Source organism: Hemiscyllium ocellatum, chromosome 5 (genome assembly GCF_020745735.1).
Source record: "Hemiscyllium ocellatum isolate sHemOce1 chromosome 5, sHemOce1.pat.X.cur, whole genome shotgun sequence".
NCBI lineage: Eukaryota > Metazoa > Chordata > Chondrichthyes > Orectolobiformes > Hemiscylliidae > Hemiscyllium > Hemiscyllium ocellatum.
The window spans coordinates 112,741,278-112,765,261 of NC_083405.1; the positions used below are offsets into that span (position 1 = coordinate 112,741,278).

The following is a 23,984-nucleotide window of genomic DNA, read 5'->3' on the forward strand; positions in this document are numbered from 1 at the left end:
AATGTGATGGGCAAGGGTGGAAATAGTTCAGACGTTAACAGATATCTTTGCATCCTTTTGGCCTCAGATGAAGTTTCAGGAGATTGGAGAATGGCCACTGTTGTTCCTTTGTTTAAGAAGGGAAATAGAAATAATCCAGGTAATTACAGGTCAGTGAACCTGACGTCAGTGGTGGGGAAGATGTGGGAGAAGATCTTGAGAGACAGGATTTATTCACACTTGGAAGTGAATGGACTTGTTAGTGATAGGCAGCATGGGTTTGTGTGGGAAGGGTCATGTCTCACCTACTTGATAGAGTTTTTAGAGGAGGTGACAAGATTGATGAGGGAAGGCCAGTGGATGTTGTCTACATGGACTTTAGTAAGGCATTTATAAGATACCCCATGGCAGACTGATACAGAAGATAGAGTCTCATGGGATCCGGGGTGAGTTGGTTAGACGGATACAAAACTGGCTTGGTCATAGAAAACAGAGAGTAGCAGTGGAAGGGTGCTTTTCAGAATGGAGGTCAATAACAAGTGGTGTTCCACAGGAATCAGTGCTGGGAACATTGTTGGAAAATGTAGGTGATCTGATTAGTAAGGTTGTGGATAAGACAAAAATTGGCAAAGTTGAAGATAGTGAGGAGGATTGTCTTGTAATAGATAGATTGCAGATTTGGGCAGGGAAATAGCAGTTGGAATTTAATCCAGGACAAATGCCAACTGATGCATTTTGGAGATCAAATTCAGGTGTGACATACAGGAGGACCTTAGTGTACAGGTCCACCGATCGCTGAAAATGGCAACCACAGGTGGATAAGATGGTCAAGAAGGCATACACACACTTGCCTTCATTGGCCGGGCATTGAATGTAAAAGTTGGCAAGTTATGTTACAGCTGTACAAAAGTTTAGTTAGGCCACATTTGGAATATTGCATGCCGGGCCAGCAGAAGGATGTGGATGCTTTGGAGAGAGTGCAGACTAGGTTTAGCAGGATGTTGCCTGGTCTGGAGATTTTAGTTATGAAGAAAGGTTGCATAAACACAGAGGCTGAGGAGCAACCTGATAGAAGACTACAAAATTGTGAGAGGCATAGATAGGATGGATAGTCAGAGGCTTTCAGAGGATTGAAAGGACAATTACAAGAGGTTCAATATGAAAGGGAGAACATTTAGTGGAAAAGTGTGAGGGAAATTTTTCACAGGGAGGGTGGTGGCTGTCTGGAACACACTGTCAGTGGAGGTGGTGGAAGCAAGCACATTAGTAACATTTGAGGTGCATCTTGATAGGCACCTGAACGTGAGGTGAATGGAGGATAGATACCTTGCATGGACAATATGTAGCAGGCTTAATTAAGGATTAGGAATTGGTGCTAGGTGGGCCAAATGACCTGTTCCTGTATTATGTTGTGACAGTGCAGAACAAGATCATTCGGCCTATCATGTCTGTACCAGGATCTCTGCAAGAACAATTTCTGATGAAGAGCTTTTGCCCAAAACATTGATTCTCTTGCCATTCAGTTGCTGCCTGATCTGCTGTGCTTTTCCAGCACCACACTCTCGACTCTGATCTCCAGCATCTGCAGCCCTAACTTTCTCCTGCAAGAACAATATGTCTAGTGTCAACTGTAAGAAACTCTGCTAATGTTCAACAAAAATCTGCATGTAATCATGCCAAATTTCATCTTTGTAACTACTAATCTGCTTCTCATGTGTTTAGATTACTGGAGTTTGTATGGTATGGATCTTTGGGAACTAGGGACTTAATGATGCACGTACCTATGTCTTTTTAATATGGACCTCTGAGTTCACAGATATCTCAAGGCGACTAGCTGTGTCCATTTTAAGTTATCCACATCTATAAATAGATTTGGATAATTATCAAGGTAAAACATTCATTTGACCTGGATTATAATCATTGCAAGTACTTTTGCAAAACTTTGTAAAACTCCTGAATTTAATTGTGTTACTAAGAAACTACGTGGACTCTACTTAATGTTTACATTGACAAGGTACTGATAAAAGAACATTGCTTCAGATTGATCAAGTTGTTTATGCAAAACAGACTAGATAAGGAAAGGGCATAAGAAGGAATGTAGTAACATTCCAAAGCAAGGAGATTTGACCTACTTGTGTGGAAAGGGACAATATACAACAACAGTAGGTAGTGATGCCAAAAGTGCTTTGTAGGGTAATGGGATGTGAACTTTCGTCACATGGACAGTGTTTTTAGAGAAATCAAGGTGTTGCATGTTCAAGGTTGACAAGGGAATTAAAGTCTGTCAAAACTTGTTAATATTACCTTTATTAATTTTATATTTTTATATGTAATAAATCTTCCCAAATTGTAACAAATTAATCCTTCTTCAAGTCCAAGACCTAGGGAATTCACATTTGATTCTCACACATTCTACTGGCTCAGAGGCAAAAATCAAAGGTTAATGTTGATTGGTGCATGTGTGACTGAAAGCCTGTTCCCAGTGAGGCTCCATTCGACTCAGGAACCAAGTCTCTTGTTTTTTCAGAATATATGGCAATGTTTAAACTTCAATGTAGGGGGAATGATGAGAAGTTTGCAAGTGGAAGGATTCTGGGTCATCCAAGATGGAGGATGGGACAAATTTCTGGCTGTAACAGCTGCTCCTTTTTTGAGGTATTTAAGGTGCTGGAGGTGATTTCCTCAAATTCCAGGAACAGCAATTCCTGTTTTAAATGCTGTTGCATTGTTTTGGAACTTTGGGGGGAAAAAAAGTCAAAACAACAGCAGTTTTAAAAGGGAGAAGCACAGACAAAGCAAGCACATGATGAGGTCAGTGCAGGAAAGAGAGAGAGCGAGAGAAAGAAACTGACACTGCCTTTGCTGTTTGAATTCATGTATCACTGGACATCGGAGTGCGTCTGGGAAAATTAACAAACTGAGATTCACAACTGATCTTGGAGGAACTGTTGGGCGAAATTCCCAGCACAGAATCAGATAAGTTCATCATTGTTTTAAGTGGCCTACAGAAAGGAGTAGAGCAGGTTCTTTCTTGATTATATGTTTTTAGAGATATGTCTCTTGATTAAACTTAAAATATAAGCCATACCTATTAATGTAATGTGGGGCAGTGTTTGTAGAGGAATATGATGGTGTTACTCTCTCGGTCTGTAGATTGTGAAGGAGCAAAAATGCAAATGTGTTGCTGGTCAAAGCACAGCAGGTTAGGCAGCATCTCAGGAATAGAGAATTCGACGTTTCGAGCATAAGCCCTTCATCAGGAATAAGAGAGAGAGAGCCAAGCCGGCTGAGATAAAAGGTAGGGAGGAGGGACTAGGGGGAGGGGCGATGGAGGTGGGATAGGTGGAAGGAGGTCAAGGTGAGGGTGATAGGCCGGAGTGGGGTGGGGGCGGAGAGGTCAGGAAGAGGATTGCAGGTTAGGAGGGCGGTGCTGAGTTGAGGGAACCGACTGAGACAAGGTGGGGGGAGGGGAAATGAGGAAGCTGGAGAAATCTGAATTCATACCTTGTGGTTGGAGGGTTCCCAGGCGGAAGATGAGGCGCTCCTCCTCCAGCCGTCGTGTAGTTGTGTTGTGCCGGTGGAGGAGTCCAAGGACCTGCATGTCCTCGGTGGAGTGGGAGGGGGAGTTAAAGTGTTGAGCCACAGGGTGATTGGGTTGGTTGGTTCGGGCGGCCCAGAGGTGTTCTCTGAAGCGTTCCGCAAGTAAGCGGCCTGTCTCACCAATATAGAGGAGACCACATCGGGTGCAGCGGATGCAATAGATGATGTGTGTGGAGGTACAGGTGAACTTGTGGCGGATATGGAAGGATCCCTTGGGGCCTTGGAGGGAAGTGAGTGTGGAGGTGTGGGCGCAAGTTTTACATTTCCTGCGGTTGCAGGGGAAGGTGCCGGGGGTGGAGGTTGGGTTGGTGGGGGTGTGGATCTGACAAGGGAGTCACGAAGGGAGTGGTCCTTGCGGAACGCTGATAGGGGAGGGGAGGGAAATATATCCTTGGTGGTGGGGTCCGTTTGGAGGTGGCGGAAATGGCGGCGGATAATACGTTGTATGCGCAGGTTGGTGGGGTGGTAGGTGAGAACCAGTGGGGTTCTGTCTTGGTGGCGGTTGGAGGAGCGGGGCTCAAGGGCGGAGGAGCGGGAAGTGGAGGAGATGCGGTGGAGGGCATCGTCGATCACGTCTGGGGGGAATCTGCGGTCCTTGAAGAAGGAGGCCATCTGGGTTGTGCGGTGTTGGAATTGGTCCTCCTGGGAGCAGATGCGGCGGAGACGAAGGAATTGGGAATATGGGATGGCGTTTTTACAGGGGGCAGGGTGGGAGGAGGTGTAGTCCAGGTAGCTGTGGGAGTCAGTCGGTTTATAATAGATGTCTGTGTTGAGTCGGTCGCCCGAGATAGAAATGGAAAGGTCTAGGAAGGGGAGGGAGGAGTCTGAGACAGTCCAGGTGAATTTCAGGTCGGGATGGAAGGTGTTAGTAAAGTTGATGAACTGTTCAACCTCCTCGTGGGAGCACGAGGCAGCGCCGATACAGTCATCGATGTAGCGGAGGAAAAGGTGGGGGGTGGTGCCAGTGTAGTTGCGGAAGATGGACTGTTCCACATATCCTACGAAGAGGCAGGCATAGCTGGGGCCCATGCGGGTGCCCATGGCAACTCCTTTAGTTTGGAGGAAGTGGGAGGATTGAAAAGAGAAGTTATTCAGGGTGAGGATCAGTTCAGTCAGTCGAAGGAGGGTGTCAGTGGAAGGGTACTGGTTAGTGCGGCGGGAAAGGAAGAAGCGGAGGGCTTTGAGTCCTTCGTGATGGGGGATGGAGGTGTACAGGGACTGGATGTCCATAGTGAAAATAAGGCATTGGGGACCGGGGAAGCGAAAATCCTGGAGGAGGTGGAGGGCGTGGGTGGTGTCCCGAACGTAGGTGGGGAGTTCTTGGACTAAAGGGGACAGGACCGTGTCGAGGTATTGGGAGATGAGTTCGGTGGGGCAGGAGCAGGCTGAGACAATGGGTCGGCCGGGGCAGGCAGGTTTGTGGATTTTGGGCAGGAGGTAGAAACGGGCGGTGCGGGGTTGTGGGACTATGAGGTTGGAGGCGGTGGATGGGAGATCCCCTGAGGTGATGAGGTCCTGGATGGTCTGGGAGATGATGGTTTGGTGGTGGGAGGTGGGGTCGTGGTCAAGGGGGCGATAAGAGGAGGCGTCCGCGAGCTGGCGTTTGGCTTCAGCGGTGTACAGGTCAGTGCGCCAAACTACCACCGCGCCTCCCTTGTCTGCGGGTTTGATGGTGAGGTTGGGATTGGAGCGGAGGGAGTGGAGGGCTGCATGTTCTGAGGGTGAGAGGTTGGAGTGGGTGAGAGGGGTGGACAGGTTGAGTCGGTTGATGTCACGGCGGCAGTTGGCTATAAAGAGGTCGAGGGCGGGTAGGAGGCCTGCACGGGGTGTCCAGGTGGATGGGGTGTGTTGGAGGCGGGAGAAGGGGTCGTCAGAGGGTGGGCGGGAGTCTTGGTTGTGAAAGTAGGCACGGAGGCGAAGGTGGCGGAAGAATTGTTCAATATCTCGCCGCGTGTTGAACTCATTAATCCGAGGGCGTAGGGGAATGAAGGTGAGGCCCCTGCTGTGGACTGATCTTTCATCCTCAGAGAGGGGGAGATCTGGAGGGATGGTGAAAATCCGGCAAGGCTGGGAGCTAGGACCTGGTGTGGGACTGGAGCTGGAGCTGGAGCTGGGGGCGGGGACAGAGATCGAAGTAGGGGCGGAGTTAGACGTGGTGACGTTGCTCGACGTGGGGGCGGGGTCATGCGTCGTGACGGAAATAAGCGTGGGGGCGGGGTTACGTGAAGTGACGGGAGATGGCGTGGGGGCGGGGTTATGCGTAGTGACGAAAGACGGCGTGGGGGCGGGGAAACCTGAGGATTTGTGCTCCTGCAGGTTAGTGATGTCAGTGGGGGCGGAAGTGGCTGCGTCGACGGCAACCGGAGGGGCGGAAATGGTTGCGGCGACGGAGGAGTGGTGGTCATTCCCGGTGGCCGCGTGGGTCGCCTTTATTAGAGTGATGTGCGCTTCTTGTCAGATGTGGGAGTTTAAAGAGAGTTTAAGGGTTACTGCAGATTATATCTGCGAATCTTATCAGATTGAATGAATCGGTCGGAGAGACAGTTAGAAGCAATGAGGAATTTGCAACAGCAACAGTATGTGATGGATGGCAGTTATAGGAAGGGGGGGAAGTCTCAGATACAGTCACATAGACGGATTAACACCAGGAATGGTAAGAGAGGTAGGAACCTAGTGCAGGTCTGTTCTGTGGCTATACCCATTTCAAACAAGTACGCTGTTTTGGAAAATGTAGAGGGTGATGGATTCTCAGGGGAATGTAGCATGAACTACCAAGTTTCTGGTATTGAGACTGGCTCTAATCCAACAAGGGGCATGTTGGGTTCCAAAAGATCAATTGTGTTAGGGGATTCTCTAGTCCGAGGTACAGACAGATGTTTCTGGGGCCAGCAGCGAAAAATCGAAAGGGTGTGTTGCTTCCCTGGTGCCAGGATCAAGGATATCTCAGAGACGGTGCAGAATGTTCTCATGGGGGAGAGGGGCCAGCAAGAAATCATTGTCCACATTGGAACCAATGACATAGGAAGGGAAAATGTTGAGATTCTGGAGGATGATTACAGAGAGCAAGGCAGGAATTTAAAATGAAGGTCCTCAAGAGTAGTAATATCTGGAATACACCCGGTGCTATGAGCTAATAAGGGCAGGAATAGGAGAATAGAGCAGATGAATGCATGGCTGAGGAGCTGGTGTATGGGAGAAGGATTCACATTTTTGGATCATTGGAATCTCTTTTGAGGTAGAAGTGACCTGTACAAGAAGGATGGATTGCACCTAAATTGGAAGAGGATTAATAGACTGGCAGGGAGATTCGCTAGAACTGCTTAGGAAGATTTGGGGGGGGCGGGGGGACCCAGGGAGATAGTGAGGAAAGAGATCAATCTGAGACTGGTACAGTTGAGAATGGAAGAGAGTCAACAGTCAGGGCAGGCAGGGACAAGGTAGGACTAATAAATTAAACTGTATTTATTTCAATGCACAGGGCCTAACGGGGAAGACAGATTAACTCAGGGCATGGTTAGGGACATGGGACTGGGATATCATAGCTCAGGGATTGGCAGAACCGGCAGCTTAATGTTCCAGGATACAAATGCTACAGGAAGGATAGAAAGGGAAGCAACAGAGGAGGGGAGTGGCGTTTTTCATAAGGGATCGCATTACAGCTGTGCTGAGGGAGGATATCCCGGAATTGCGTCCAGGGAAGTTATTTGGGTGGAACTGAGAAATAAGAAAGGGATGATCACCTTATTGGGATTGTATTATAGATCCCCTAATAGTCAGAGGGAAATTGAGAAACAAACTTGTAAGGAGATCTCAGCTATCTGTAAGAATACTAGGGTAGTTATGTTAGGGGATTTTAACTTTCCAAACATAGACTGGGACTGCTACAGTGTTAAGGGTTTAGATGGAGAGGAATTTGTTAAGTGTGTACAAGAAAATTTTCTGATTCAGTATGTGGATGTACCTACTAGAGAAGGTGCAAAACTTGACCTACTCTTGAGAAATAAGGCAGGGCAGGTGACTGAGGTGTCAGTGGGGGAGCACTTTGGGGCGAACAGCCATAATTAGATTTAAAATAGTGATGGAAAAGGTTAGACCGGATCTAAAAGTTGAAGTTCTTCAAATTGGAGAAAGGCCAATTGTGACGGTATTAGGCAAGAACTTCCAAAAGCTGATTGAAGGCAGATGTTTGCAGGTAAAGGGACGGCTGGAAAATGGGAAGCCTTCAGAAATGAGATAACAAGAATCCAGAGAAAGTATATTCCTGTCAGGGTGAAAGGAAAGGCTGGTAGCTATTGGGACTGCTGGATGACTAAAGAAATTAAGGGTTTGTTTAAGAAAAAGAAGGAAGCATATGTCAGGTATAGACAGGATAGATCAAGTGAATCCTTAGAAGAGTATAAAGACAGTAGGAGTATACTTAAGAGGGAAATCAGGAGAGCAAAACGGGGACATGAGATAGCTTTGGCAAATAGAATTAAGGAGAATCCAAAGGGTTTTGACAAATAAATTGAGGACAAAAGGGTACTCTTCCCTCTGACCTATCACCTCCATCCCCACCCCCATTAACCTATTGTACTCTTTGCTACCTTCTCCCCAGCTGCCCCCCCCCCCCCACCCCCCACTTATCTCTCTCCATCCAGGAGGCTCCCTGCCTCCATTCCTGATGCAGGGCTTTTGCCCAAAATGTCGATTTTCCTGCTGCTCGGATGCTGCCTGACCTGCTGTGCTTTTCCGGCACCACTCTAATCTAAACTCTGGTTTCCAGCGTCTGCAGTCCTCACTTTTGCCTAGAGAGTAGGGCCCCTCAAAGATCTCCAGCATCTGCAGTTCTCACTTTCTCCCCTCAAGATCAGCAAGGTGGCCTTCGTGTGAAGCAGCAGAAAATGGGGAAGATGCTAAATAACTATTCTGCGTCAGTATTTACTGTGGAAAAGGATATGGAAGATATTGAATGTAGGGAAATAAATGGTGACATCTTGCAAAATGTCCATATTACAGAGAAATGCTGGATGTCTTGAAACACATAAAGGTGGGTAAATCCCCAGGACCTGTACCCTAAAACACCGTGGGAAGCTAGAGAAGTGATTGCTGGTCCTCTTGCTGAGATGTTTGTATCATTGATATTCACAGGTGAGATGCCAGAAGACTGGAGGTTGGCTAACATGGTGCCACTGTTTAAGAAGGATGGTAAGGACAAGCCAGGGAAGTATAGACCAGTGAGCCTGATGTTGGTGGTGGGCAAGTTGTTGGAGGGAGTCCTGAGGGACAGGACATACATGTATTTGGAAAGGCAAGGACTGATTAGGGATAGTCAAAATGGCTTTGTGTGTGGGAAATCATGTCTCACAAGTTTGATTGAGTTTTTTGAAGTAACAAAGAGGATTGGTGAGGGCAGAGCAGTAGATGTGATCTTTATGGACTTCAATAAGGTGTTCGACAAGGTTCCCCATGGGAGACTGGTTAGATCTCATAGAATACAGGGAGAACTAGCCATTTGGATACAGAACTGGCTCAGAGATAGCAGACTGAGGGTGGTGGTGGAGGGTTGTTTTTCAGACTGGAGGCCTGTGACCAAGGATCGGTGCTGAGGCCACAACATTTTGTCATTTACATAAATGATTTGGATGTGAGCATAAGACGTAGTTAGTAAATTTGCTGATGACACCAAAATTGCAGGTGTAGTGGACAGCAAAAAGGTTACTTCAGATTACCACAGGAGCTTGAGCCAATGGGCCAATGGACTGAGAAGTGGCAGATGGAGTTCAATTCAGATAAATGCGAGCTCCTGCATTTTGGGAAAGCAAATCTTATCAGGGCTTATACACTTAATGGTAAGGTCCTAGCGAGTGTTGCTGAAAAAAGAGACCTTGGAGTGCAGGTTCATAGCTCCTTGAAAGTGGAGTCACAGGTAGATAGGATAGTGAAGGTATGTGTTTGGTATGCGTTCTTTTATTGGTCAGAGTATTGAGTACAGGAGTTGGGAGGTCATGTTGCGGCTGTACAATACATTGGTTAGGCCACTGTTGGAATATTGCATGCAATTCTGGTCTCCTTCCAATCGGAAAGATGTTGTGAAACTTGAACGGGTTCAGAAAAGATTTACAAGGATGTTGCCAGGGTTAGAGGATTTGAGCTACAGGGAGAAGCTGAACAGGCTGGGGCTGTTTTCCCTGGAGCGTCGGAGGCTGAGGGGTGACCTTATTGAGGTTTACAAAATTATGAGGGGCATGAATTGGATAAATAGACAAAGTCTTTTCCCTAGGGTGGGGAAGTCCAGAACTAGAGGGCATAGGTTTAGGGTGAGAGGGGTAAAATATAAAAAAGACCTAAGGGGCAACTTTTTCACACAGAGGGTGGTACGTGTATGGAATGAGCTGGCAGAGAAAGTGGTGGTGGCTGGTACAATTGCAACATTTAAGAGGCATTTGGATGAGTATATGAATAGAAAGGGTTTGGAGGGATATGGGCTGGGTGCTGGCAGGTGGGACTAGATTGGGTTGGGATATCTGGTCGGCATCTACGTATTGGACTGGAGTGCCTGTTTGCATGCTGTACATCTCTATTACTCTATGTCTATATCCACGATATTCTTTGGAGATCTACTTTGAGCAGGCAGTTTATGGTGTTGATGGGAGCCATTGACACAGCTACTTTATGAAGGACCAGCGCACCAAAAACTTTCAGTTAAACCTGTTGGACTATAATCTGATGTTGCTGGAAAAACACAGCGGATCACGAATGAGGTCATTCCTGATGAAGGGCTCCGGCCCGAAACATCGATTTTCCTGCTCCTCGGACGCTGCCTGACCTGCTGATTTTTAACTTTGTCCACCCCACTCCAACACCAGCACCTAATGGCACTCAAGTACACCTCCAACCATCTCTCTCTCTCTAATGATTCAGCAGCTCTTTTGTTTGTATTTTTAGAGAGAAACAAGAGTTAACGTTTCGAGTCCGATGACTTCTTCAGAACTTATAACTGTAAATAAGGGCCGCAACCGCCAGAGCAGATGGAAACTCATTAAAACGTCATATGCACGTTGCGACGGTCAATAGGACGCAGTTAAACGTGGGACGTCAGCGAAAGGTGGAGGTAGCAGGAAGAAAGATCGGCGGTGAGAAAGGAGATATCTGCTTCATACCGCGGAACTGAGGACAACTATCGGCGAACCGGGCTGCTTTCGGGCGGCCGCCGGGATTGGATACACGATCAGAACGCGGCGGCCGCGAATTCGATACAAACTTGACTCAACGTTCGATTCGAACACAATCACAGGGCAACATTCGAGCTCAGTGCGCAAGCGCCTTCCTCCCGGACCACGCTCGAACCACTGCCCATTGATTGGGCCGGCTCATCGGAAGATCGCTGAAGGCGGCCCGCGGGTTGGTGGCTTTCGCGTGGATTGATGTTGCGGGCGGCTCTTGTTGCTCCTGTGCGGCAGATCGGCGGCTTGTTGTCACAGCGAGCTTCCCAGGACCGAGCATTTGTGGTTCTGCGCTCGCGTTTCGGGTAAGTGGCAGCTAGTGCAGCCTCTCAACTCGGATCGCTTTCAAGTCCCTGAAAGTAAGCAGAGTAATTGCTTGTCCATCTCCTTTCTATGAAAGGAATAATTATGGGTTTCTCACTAGCTTTGCGGGTTTGAGTTGCCGAAACTGCACGGACTGTAATTTGGATCTTTGGTGTATAGTGTTTGGAAATACATCTTGTATTTGTCCCATGGACAAACACAAGATATATATTTTTTGCTCCAGATGAGTATCTTCTCACCTTTTTTTTCTAACCTCATTATATCTCAGTCTTTTGTTCCTTCCTAATTTTGCATTCTTCCTCCCCCTCCCCCTTCCACCCCTCTCTCCCCCTCCCAATAAGTGTATCAAGGCTATTTGTCTCCTATGTGCAGTTAGTCTCTGTGGTACCTTTTTTATGTTATGAAATAAAGGAACAGGAGTAAGCCATTAAGTGCTTCAATCTTGCTGGACAATTCTAGATCATCAATCTTAATTGTTATGCTATCCCTTAAATATCATTAGTTAAAAATTACTTACCACCAGGTTGTAGTCCAACACCTTAATTTGAAAGCACTAGGTTTTGAAGCGCTGCTCCTTCAGCTAGCAGTGCTCGAAAGCTCATCCTTCCAGATAAACCCATTGGACGACAATCTGGTGTGTGATTTTTAACTTTGTCCACCCCAGTCCAACATTGGCACCTCCACATCATTGATGTCATGAGTGCAGGCAATCCCAGGGTTGTAAATATAGTCTGTTTACAAGTCAGTTTGGGGCTCGAGTTACAACACAATACAGGACAATATAAAATAGCAGTTGGTAAATATGAAGAAGCTTTCATACATTGGACGTTTAAAGTTAAGATTAATACAACTCTTTGGGATGACTTTTGTAAGGATGAATGTTTGTAAGTTGAACATTATTAAATCTGTGGCTATAAATCTTGATTTCTGCTTTGAATTTATTTAATGATCGTAAGTCCTCTGGGGCAGAGAATTCCAACAATTCATTGCCTTGTGACTGAAGAAGTTCCTCCTCAGATCAGTCCTAAATGACTTGCCTTTTATTTTGACCTGATGACCCTTTGGCCCAACAAGTCCATACCGACCCGCCGAAGCATATGCCATCCAGACCCATACTCCTACATTTACCCCTTCACCTAACACTACGGTCAATTTAGCATGGCCAATTCACCTAATCGGCACATTTTTGGAAGGAAACCGGAGCACCCGGAGGGGACCTACGCAGACACTGGGAGAATGTGCAAACTCCACACAGATTTGCTTGAGGCGGGAATTGAACCCAGGTCTCGAGCGCTGTGAGGCAGCAGTGCTAACCATTGTGCCACAGTGCCGCCCACATGTTCAGACAACTTAGCCGAGGGAAACAGGCTTTCGGTACTGACTGACTGTCCATTTATTTCTAAAAACTAGGTGGGTCCCTAAACTACCAGAACAAGGGATGAGCTCCTTGAAACCTCAGATAAAAGTGTATGAGTATAAAATGCACTTCAGTTCCCAATAGATTAAACTGCTCCTTGGATGATCTAGAACTAGTTTCCTTAATTTCACAAAGCTAGTCCTTTTTTTTTCTAAAACCTGTTCCATGACTCAAGGATACCCTGTCCTTGATGTTTTTCAGAGAGGTAATAAACCAGGTTAGGGCTCTGATCAGACTGGCTTGTTACAGAGATGGAAAGGATTTTGAGACCTTTTGTTTATATGTAAGCAGATGAGACTTTAGGCCAAAGTGGTCTTGTTTCAGAAGGCACCTGTATAAAGAAAGGGGAGTGGTCAGCTCTAGCCAAACTGAGCAGTTTGGTTCATTCCAGAACTGGTTGGGAGTTCAACAGTGAACTCTGTTGAAACTCTCCTGCCCTTCTAACTTCAACCTGTAAGCATCTGACCCTTTTTTTGTACTGTGTTTTAAAGGGTGGGGTTGCTTATTGGGACTGTTGTGTATATTCAGAACAGCATACTTAGGTCTAGTTTGGATAGGCTGAGTTCTGCAAGCGTTCTTTATTATGTTCTTTGTGTTTCATTGTGTAATTTTGTGAATAATCTTTTTGTCTGTTTTTAAACCTGGTCGTCAACCTCGCTAACTTAATCTAGGTAATTTGAGTGGTCTGGCCTAGTCCATAAAGCTTAGTGGCAGGATAAGTTACTTTTTTCCCTGTAAGTAGCCACAAATGTCACAGATGCCTGTTACTATGTCACTTTACTCTCTTCTCTTCTGGTAACTTGTGTGGCTGAAATTAAGATGTTATGGTGGAAAGGTGAGGAGAAATTTAATCTTATACGATATTGGTGTTGCTGCAAAATGCATTTTGATCCTACCTTGTGCAGAAAAACTAAGCTCAAGTTTTGATGGTTAATATTTTTAATTGTAAGTTTGAACACTATTGTTATTGAGAAGGCTCAGTTTTTACAAAATGAAATTTTGTAGCATTTGTTTAATTCAAACTTTGCAATTGAAAGTTGGAATCATTGTCAGACAAATGTAATTTCATGGCTTTATTCCATCCCCTGTTATCAGGTACGTTGGAAATAGGAATACAGCAATAATGCCAGAAATAAACATGGACAATCTGGATGAAAAGCAGGTCCAGCTATTGGCAGAAATGTGCATCCTGATTGATGAGAATGATAAAAGAATTGGAGCAGACACAAAGAAAAATTGCCATCTTAACCTGAACATAAATAAAGGTGAAATTAAGTATTTTCAGATCCATTTTTTATTGAGTGTCATTCAAGATTGATGTATGTTATCAGAATTACAAAAATTAGTTAACTTCTCCATCTTTTGTGATTTTTCTATACTCTAGCCCCGTTGAGAATGGTGATAACATATAGAACCTTGAAACTTCTTCAGGAAATCTCTTCCCTACCAAGCATCTCTACCATGGCGACTCTGTTGTGTATCTTTATTCTTATTGTCGCAACTATTTATTCAAAATTTTACTAAGTTGTGCTTTTTCACCAAAATATGGCTATGATAAAGCTGTCACTTTGAGAAGGTTATTTAGTCCTTGTTTTTTTTTTTGAAGAGAGGTTGTTAAGGCAGAGGTGCTGAAGAGCTTAGATTTTAAGAGACCTTTGGGGTTTTTTTTAAAAACAGTTTAACAATAAAAGGGGATGGCCAGTTCTCCCAGTTCAGACTTTCTTTTTTTTTTGCTGTAGCAGTCACAAAGTGTCTGAGTCCAGAAGAGTTGCAAGCTTCAGTAAAGGATTCCTCTGACTGAATCCTTCCTGCACGTGGAACAGGGGGATGGTCTGTCCCCGATGTGGCCACACCATTGGATGGCCATCTCCGAACATTCAACAATTTGAGAACCAAATAGAAAACGGGAGATAGAGCAGCCAGTCCAGAAGCTTCCAAAATCATTCTACATCTCCTCAACCTTCTGAAACTGCTACAGTCCTTGTAGTGAAGCTGCCCCTAGATTCCGGTTGAATATTAGAAAGATTTTATTTAAAATCATGAAATTTAGATAAAAAATCACAGGATCCTATGGAGTTACTTGATTTATTATAACCAGAGTATGATTGAATTTTGAACATGAAAGGAAATAAGTCCATTTCTCCAGAGAATGGGAGACTGTAAAATCTGTGGAAGAAAACACTGATACAGACTTGCTGGCCTCTGATGAAATTTTATCCTATCCTATCCTATCCTATCCTATCCAGTAGCATATGATATAGTTTAAATTAAGGGTTTCATAATGACCTTTGGTGTTGGATCATGATTTCTTGAAAGCAAAGTCCTAATGTAATTTAACTCTTGAAAATGAAGAACAGGCAACTTATTTCAAGATGTGATCAGTTGCTATCAATCAAACAGTCTCAATGTGGGTGGATGTTATGCTGTATCATTATTTCAACGGTGTGGATGTTTAAATTTTGAAACTTGGGAGGAGCAAGAGAAGAAAATTCTCAGTTGCATAGACCTTTGTAATTTGACTTTTAAAAGCAAGAAGTCTTTGGGGGAAAGGCTGCTAAAAATGGAATCTGCATTCTGTATATTAAATCTTTCATGAAATGAAAAGACAAGTTTATTTGTTCAAAATATTTATGGACAGAACGGTGTTCATTACCTGTTCTGTTTTCTTAAATGTATTTGTGGATGTGAGGAATGTCGTGTTGGCCGTGATCCTATTACATGATGGAGCAGACTAGGGAGCCTGAATGGTGTACTCCTGTTTCTATTTTTTATGGTCTTTGGCCCCCAGGTAATATGATTGCAGCTGCTGGAATGTCAGCACACAAGTTGTGTTGATGCTTTTAACTGTTTGAGTCTAGCCAGCTAAATGTGCAGAAAAGATTTACAAGGATCTTGCCGGGGTTGGACGGTAGTGAGCTGTAGAGAGGCTGACCTGGCTGGGGCTATCTTCCCTGAAGTGTTGGAGATTGAAAAGCGACCTTTAGAGGTTTATAAAATCATGAGGGCTCTGGATAGGGTGAATAGCCAAGGGCTCTTTCCCAAGGTAGGGAAGTCCAAAACTAGATGGTATAGGTTTTAAGGTGAAACGGGAAGGGTTTAAAAGGGACCTAAGGCATTTGGATGGGTATTTATAAAAAGATTTTAGAAGGATATGGGACAAATTATGGCAAATGGGACTGGATTCATTTAGGACATCTGGTCGGCATGGATGAGTTGACTGAAGGATTTGTTTCCGTGTTATACATCTCTATGACTCTGTAACTGTTTACAAATGTAAAGAATGACAAATTTCTGGTTTACCAGGTTTACTCCACAGAGCTTTCAGTGTCTTCATCTTCAACAGTGAGGGGAAACTTTTGCTGCAACAGAGGTCTGATGCAAAGATCACATTCCCAGGTAAGATAGTATATTTGGTTAGCTGTGCTTTCCAAGTCAGAATTTTCTTGGCTTTAAGATTCTTTGGCATTGACAGCAAAAATCTCTTGACCCCATTTTGTTTTACTTCAATCGTGAGAATTCCCAGGGCTTCTCAGTCCCATCTAAGTTGGAAGGCTCTGGCATCAAAGTCCTAATGCAGGATCTGACAGCAAAAATCAAAGTTGACAATTCATTGCAGCAGTAAATGAGTATTGTACTGTCAGAGATGCCTTCTTGCTATGCTATACCATTGAGGATACTAACTATAAGGGCAATATATGAAATCTTTTTATACATTAATAGTTTTCATATAGAAAAATGACTAAAACAAATTGAATGAAGCAGGCAATTAATTTTACTATCTTTAACTTGTTCTCTTCAGAGTATGATATCAAACAATTACATTGATCCTTCACTATGTATTAAATGAAGGTGTAGTGAATTTGTAATTTAACATTTTGTTTGAACTTGTTCTTATTTAGTCATGAAGTGTCCACTGTACTTCCAGCTTTAGTGTTTTCCTGTTGCTGGAGTTCCTCCAAGCACATGCCTGGAGGCGAATTGTGGATGATGACTGATGTGATTTTTGAAAGTGTATTGTTTTAATGGAGTATACAGGTCGTCAGCATTTGTTGTGCAGTTCTGATTTTCCATTGAATTAAGTGACATGCTGTCCAAATCAGACCATTTTAAAAACAAAATAATATTGGTGTGGAGTAATTTGTGGGCTAGAGCAGAAAAGTTTGCAGATTTCATTCCGTGAAGTAAGGTTTGTACCCAGGACTTCCTGCTTTTGGGGGGAGAATGCTGCCATAGACCAAGGCTGAGTATGAGTTGAAGTATAACATTTTGGTTTTGTTTAGCAGAATTGTTTTTCTAGGTATAAATACATTGGCACATACTAAACGTGTGATTGTAATATATGTGAAGTTAATTGAATTGTGTCCCTGCCTTTTTTTCCAGTAAACATGTTTAGAGGTCACTCTTTAGCTCTTGTGCATGATGCACATCCTGAAAGCATATCCCTCCTGTCCTTACTGAATCACACTGAATGCAAGCTGCAAAGTCTCTCTTCCTCTTTACAGGCAGATGCAGAATGTTAAGTTGTTGGGGGTGATTTGTACTAAATTGGAATAATTGAAGTTTGTGGATGTAGCTGACTGCCAACCAGTCATTTTGGAAGTAATAACTCATGTTTATGTAAATTTGGGTTAACAACAAATTCAAATGTATCATTAAAAAATGGGTTTTTTATTCCAGGTTGTTTTACAAACACTTGCTGCAGTCACCCTCTTAACACGGCAACAGAAACAGAGGAGAAAGATGCTCTTGGTGTAAGACAAGCAGCCCAACGCAGGTTAAAGGAAGAGTTTGGAATACCTCCTCAACAGGTGAAGGACTTCCTTAAGGATCAAAACTAATTCGATCAAATCTCATGCATGAGACTTCTCATTGCAAATCCAATAATCTTATACATCTTTAAATTTTTTCTCCTATATCGTAGATTGAGAAACTAAATACAACTGACATTTATGGGGATAATTGTAAATGACTGCTTTAAAATATGCACTACTTTACAAAATTTTAAAATGGACAGCAGATCTATTATGGCCAGATTTCCATTTCCAAAACTAATTTCTATTTTTTTCATATATTGACTGAAGCATTAATAGTGACAGTATACACCAGCTGGCTGTGAACTGCATGCCTGAAAACTACACAAAATGGACTCCTGCCAAATCCTCTGCCCCCTAAATCATTGGACTGCACAATAATGACTTCTATTTTTTGATGCATCCTAGATTTTTTTCAATATTTAAAAGCACTTCTCAAGTATAATTTTTTTTTAGAAATTCAATCCAGTGTTGGCATTATATCCTCGTGCCATGATAACAATGAGTAAAAGATGCTTTTGTGCAAATGTGTTCACCAGTCGTAGTGGTGGTGACCAAATCAAAACCAGAATAATCTGTGTATTGGCGTATGTGACTGTGACTTTCAAGTCACCTTTGACCTTTCAATTCACAATGGACTCTAAAGAATTATTTGACATTGTTGGGGAGCCAGAGCTAGTAGAAAGAAAAGTTGGGCCTATGCACATGGAAGTTGAGTAGTGATGTGATTGAAATACAAGAGCCTGAGGGGAATTGACAGGGTGTTAATCAAAAATCCCTCCCTTGTCGGAGTAAGCAGAACTTGGGGACACAGTCTAAGAATGAGAAATTTCAGTTCTGTGACAACTGAGAGCAAATGTTTTTGGAGTCTGTAGAATACTCTTCCCCATAAATTAGTAAGATTAAGTCATTTGAATTGATTCAAGCCAGGGTCAGATTTTTCATAAAGGTTCATAGGGTGGATAGACAGGGAAGTGGGCTTAAGATCAGGGTTATGGTCTTCTCAATTGGCTGAGTAGGCCAATGTTCCTTATGTTCACAAATTGAATAAGAAGCTGAGAAATTTCTTTACTTGGAAGTTGGAATGTGGATTCTTTAAAAGCCAAGTACATGTGAGGGAGTCGGTAGACGTACTGACTTTAAGTATATCAGAAATTCTTAAGTTGATGGACTGTGGACCTTTTTTTAAGTTGCTTGCAAATGTTTAAGGAATTTTAAATTGACTCTTGAGGTATGAAATTTCAATTCCAGGCATATAACTTCTTAACTTGTAATATATATGGTAACAGCAACTGTTCAAAACTACCTCTTGCTATTTTTAAGTTGTAGTGTGGATTGGCATGAAAAAAGCCTTGAAGTGTGTATTGTCTGTGCATCATAAATGGTGGAGGAAGTGAGGACTGCAGATGGTGGAGATCATGAGGACTGCAGATGGTGGAGATCAGAGTCAAGGATGTGGTGCTGGAAAAACAGAGCAGGTCAGGCAGCACCCGAGGAGCAAGAGAATCGATGTTTTGGGCAAGAGCCCTTCATCGAATGTCCTCCTTGGATGCTGTCCAACTTGCTGTGCTTTTCCAGCACCACACGCCCGACTTACTATAAATGGTGTGCTGTCAAATTTTCTAATGTGGGACTTAGCTGATTTCTTTTTTACATGAAAGGAACCACTCATTGGTGACAAGCTTTCATTTTAAGTAAAATGTTAAATTGACTGACTGATTTTTGTACAATAAAATACTTAGTCTTTATAAGTGAATGTGGGTTTCAAATAAGAATTCAAAATGTAAGGGACAAAATTGTGCTAAATATGTCAGAAGATTTGTGCTAAACAAACATAAGAGGCAGCGCTTCATTAAATGAGGATAGAAACAGTATTAAATTAAAAATTTTATAAGATTGTATTTGAAAACGAAGTTGTCCATATGATCCTTTGACAGAGTAGGCTTTTTTTTGTTTCATCGTTGTGCTCGTGGTTTACTCCAAGGAAATAGAAATTGTTTTGCCCTTTTAAGATTCTAGCGGAGATAGAATTTGCACACTTTTTCATTCTGTCTTTCTATTGGAATGTTTTTGTATTGAGTAGAATAAGAGTAGATGATCAATATTTCAATAACATGTTATGACCTACACCTGGAACAGTTGGGATCTGTTCCTGGGCCTCCTGTTCCAGTGGTAGAGAGATGAGTTTGTAAAGCTTTCCTGCATTTAATGAACAGCTTATGTTATTGTAACTTGTGGGTACCCTCCGTTCAAACAGTTCAACTTCTCATTACATAATATTCGTACTAAAGCAAAATGTGCATTCTTAGCTCTGAACTAAAAAGCCATATGCATGCCAACACACATTATTGAATTTGTAGACTTAGTCTAGATTTATCTTTTTAAAATGTTTTAGGACATGGAGCAATTCAATATAATTAATAGTCTAGATTAGAGAGGTGCTGGAAAAGCACAGCAGGTCAGGCAGCATCCGAGGAGCAGGAAAATCAACGTTTTTGGACAAAAGCCCGTAATCAGGAATCTAGACGCTGATCTCCAGCATCTGCATTCCTCACTTTTGCCCAACCCACTTAATATCTTTCCCTTCTTAATTAGCTAACTGTTGAATTTTTTTGGCATAGGTTCCTCTGGAAGAGATGAACTATCTTACACGTATTCACTACAAGGCTCAGTCTGATGGAATCTGGGGAGAACATGAAATTGATTATATAATCTTCATACAGAAGAATGTAACTTTAAAACCCGACCCCAATGAGATACAGAGTTACTGCTACGTGACTAAAGATGAACTCCAGAACCTGTTGGAAAAGGCAGAAAGCAACAAGGTGAAAATTACACCTTGGTTTAAACTCATTGCTGAGAAGTTTCTATTCACGTGGTGGGACAATCTACATAATCTGAAGCAGTTCATCAATCATGAGAAAATTCACCGGATGTAGAATACTTTTGACTTCCTGCATGCGAAACTGTCTTAAAGAACTAATTTTATGCACATTATAACACAATATTATGCACATACATTGCAAACAGTGCAAAATGTTAATAAAATGAAGTTGAGAATGAATTCTCATGAGAAACACAACTTAAAACAGCATGTTTTTCACTTGTGAAGTAAAATTACTGATTTTCTTTTACCCTCAAACATGTCTAATGTTAACTGTTAAACCAGTTTTTAACAAGTAAATCAAGAATTTATTGTAATTTAAGCAGGTATAGTTTCAAAACTTACAGGTCTTGTTCTCTTTGTGCCACCATCATTATTATTCGATAATTCTAAAGGCCAGGGCTAGAGTAGAGGTGGGTGACATATGTGAAGTCAACTTAGTGAATATTCATCTTTCAAACAGATGTTTAATTTACAAAATCTTAATTTTGGGTGGACTATTATGCCTAAATCAAATTTTATCCATCAATTAGAAGCTATCAGAATTCTTATTAGATATTATGAAAGGTTTTCATAACTAACAATGGATATTATTGAAAGACTGAACTAAGTCAAATGAAGTCCATACAATCGCAAATCATATTTTTGTGGAAAAAGGATGTAGGGTATTGCATAGTAAACTACCAAGTTAAGATAACCAAGCAGCTCTTTCACAGAATATTAGTGGGATCTTTGAGGACGGAAAACTAAAGGGAATTTTTACTATGTAGAGATCTCAGCCCACACTTCAACAAATTCAATGTTCCTTACAGTACCTTCACAGCCAGTTGGTTGGTGGTGGTTTTGGGGGGGGGGGGGGGGTGTTGCTGAACATGCTAAACAGCAATTGCACCAAATTAATACATTCTGGAATCATTATTTATCATAGGCTATAAAGCCATCGTTTAATTGCATTACTATTGTTCTTGACCTGCTGAGTTTTTGGCATGGTTTCTATTGAAGTTGGATTTCTGCCAATTTTGTGTCATGATAATAAAATATTAGTTACCAGTACACTATTCCTTTTGGCTGGATTCATTGCCTACTTTATTCCTTTACCTTCCAGGATATTACTAATATTAAAACTTGAATGACAAGATGGCTTCATTCTGAAGCAGAGGTTGGGCTACATCTTTCAGACTTTCAAAGTTGGCCTTCTCTTTATACTGTCTAAACATAGTGCAGGAAAACATGGAGAATTTACATGAAACAATAGAAATTATTGAGTTCTCAGATAAGGAATAATTGATTTTTCTTCAGTGTACAACTTAGCTTTCACTTCCTCTCAACTTTCCCATTGTGTGTTGTGGAGCCGCTCAGGTACTTGAAACAGGGAGGAAGTGAGGACTGCAGATGCTGGAGATCAGAGCTGAAAAGTGTGTTGCTGGAAAAGCACAGTAGGTCAGGCAGCATCCAAGAAGCAGGAGAATTGACGTTTCGGGCATAAGCCCTTCTTCAGGAATGAGGAAGGTGTGCCAAGCAGGCTAAGATAAGAGGTAGGGAGGAGGGACTTGGGGGAGGGATGTTGGGAATGCGATAGGTGGAAGAAAGTTAAGGTGAGGGTGATAGGCCAGGGTGGGGGCGGAGAGGTCAGGAAGAAGATTGCAGGTCAAGAAGGCAGTGCTGAGTCCGAGGGTTGGAACTGAGATAAGGTGGGGGGGAAGGGAAATGAGGAAGCTGGAGAAATCTGCATTCATCTCTTGTGGTTGGAGGGTTCCTAGGCGGAAGATGAGGCGCTCTTCCTCCAGGCCATGGTCTGGCAATGGAGGAGGCCAAGGCCTGCATGTCCTTGGGGGAGTTAAAGCGAACGTTTCAGAGAACACCTCTGGGACACCCACACTAACCAACCCAACTGTCCCCTGGCTGAACATTTTAACTCCCCCTCCCCACAAGTCCCTCCTCCCTACCTTTTATCTGAGCCTGCTAGGCATACCTTTCTCATTGTGCAGCACTCCCTCAACACTAAAGTGCATATTGAAATACTGGAGCAGAATATAAATCCAAGAACATGTGATTCAGCAATGAAGTAACTGACACTTAGGTTGGCTGTTAAATAAATTGAATGTTAAGACATTGGAACAGGAGTAGGCCATTCAACCCTTCAAGCATATTCTGCTATTCAAAGGGATCATAGCTGATTAATTCAATACACCTTTGTTTCGTATCCTATATCTTTGCTTAACAAAAAATGCTCATATTTAAATCTGACAACTGATTGCATTCGCTGCTGTTTCTGGGAGAGCATTCCAAACTTCTACCTACCAACCATTGTGTGAAGTGCTTACCTGAGCTCTCTCGAGAATAGTTTACCTCTGTTTGCACTGGTCAGGCACTCTAGAAAATGGCATATTCTGAGAAGTTTATCTACTCTTCGTCTTGTTAATATCTTGGAAGACTTTGATTAGACTACCTCTTAATCTTTGGAGATTCTAAAGGAATAGGCCTAACTTGTGTAATTTTGGAAATCATGTATTTATTATAATTTACCATTTCAACAGTTATTAGTTTTCCCCATGCCACTATTATTATTAGATAATTCAGAAGGCTGTGTTTGGAGAGTAGACGTGGGAGGTCATTTGTGCAGTCAACTAAGTTAATTCCAGTCCCCTCATTTCAGACATATGTTTAATGTTGTTGCAGTATCTTAATTGTTGGTGGAATATTATGCCTACATCAAGTTTATATCCATCAAACTATTAGGATCAAGATCGTAATTATGAAAACTTTTTTTCATAGTATCTAATAATGGATACCACTGAATGTTAACCTGAACAAAGTCTAAGTCTGTGGAATAACAAATCACATTTTGTGTATTTCAAGACAGGCATGGAAATGGAGAGTAGAATGATTGCTTACTACAGCTACCAAAGCCAGAATCACTGCACAGTGAAGTGTAATTATTGGGATCTTTGGAGGATATGAAATTAAATGCAGTTTTCATTAAATGTGGGTCGAGATCTACAAGTAAACAAATTTGTTATTTCTTACAGGATCCTTATAGTCAGCAGGCAAGGAAAACCTAAAAGAACTATGGCTGCTGTAAAACAAAAAGACGTTGCTGGAAAAACACAGCATTCTGACAGCATCTGTCAAGAGAAATCATGAGATAGGGTCAGTGGATCAGAAACGCTATCTCAGAACTGATGGTCATCAGATCTGAAACGGTAATATCCTATTCATATACACATCCAGATGCTTTTTAATTGTTGTAATTGTACCAGCCTCCAACACTTGCTCTGGCAGCTCATTCCATAATTCTCAGTCCGGCCCCTAGTTCTAAAATTTCTAACTAGTGCCATTAGGATAGATAAAACTTGGATTAAATCACCCCTTAACCTTCTAAATCTTAGAGAAAACAGACCTAATTTGTGTAATCTCTCCTCAGAACGTAATCCTTGAAGTCTAGGTATTATTGTTGTAAACTTACATTGTATTCACTCCAAAGCTAATATATCCTTCTAAAAGGTGTAGTGTACAGATTTGTACACAGTACTTCAAGTGGGATCTAACCAGGTTTTGCATAACTGCAGCATAACCTCTGCATCCTTTTACTGCAGTCCTCTAGATATAAAGGCAAGCATTCCATTTACTTTCCACATCTCTTTTAAGTTCCATTCATCATTTGGACAGTAGCAGCTCGCCCACAAAGTTGAAGTCTCCCAATAGAAACTGGAAATATCTTGGGGATCCTAAACATGAGGGAAGAGCCAATAAATACAACAAAC

The 23,984-nt window shown here is 42.6% G+C and overlaps 1 protein-coding gene across 2 annotated transcripts; it reads left to right on the top strand.

The window, feature by feature from the left end:
* The first annotated feature begins 10,628 nt into the window (after positions 1–10,628).
* Positions 10,629–21,273, top strand: idi1 (isopentenyl-diphosphate delta isomerase 1). 2 transcript variants are annotated; one of them, XM_060825107.1, is made up of 5 exons: positions 10,629–11,089; positions 13,621–13,790; positions 15,829–15,921; positions 17,203–17,333; positions 19,958–21,273. In XM_060825107.1, exons 1-5 carry the CDS (start codon positions 10,986–10,988, stop codon positions 20,273–20,275), a joined length of 816 nt encoding a protein of 271 aa, XP_060681090.1. In that variant the 5' UTR covers positions 10,629–10,985; the 3' UTR covers positions 20,276–21,273. The 2 variants fall into 2 exon arrangements, with proteins under 2 accessions (XP_060681090.1, XP_060681091.1); XM_060825108.1 differs by lacking the exon at positions 10,629–11,089 and adding an exon at positions 11,124–11,143.
* Positions 21,274–23,984: the final 2,711 nt, after the last annotated feature.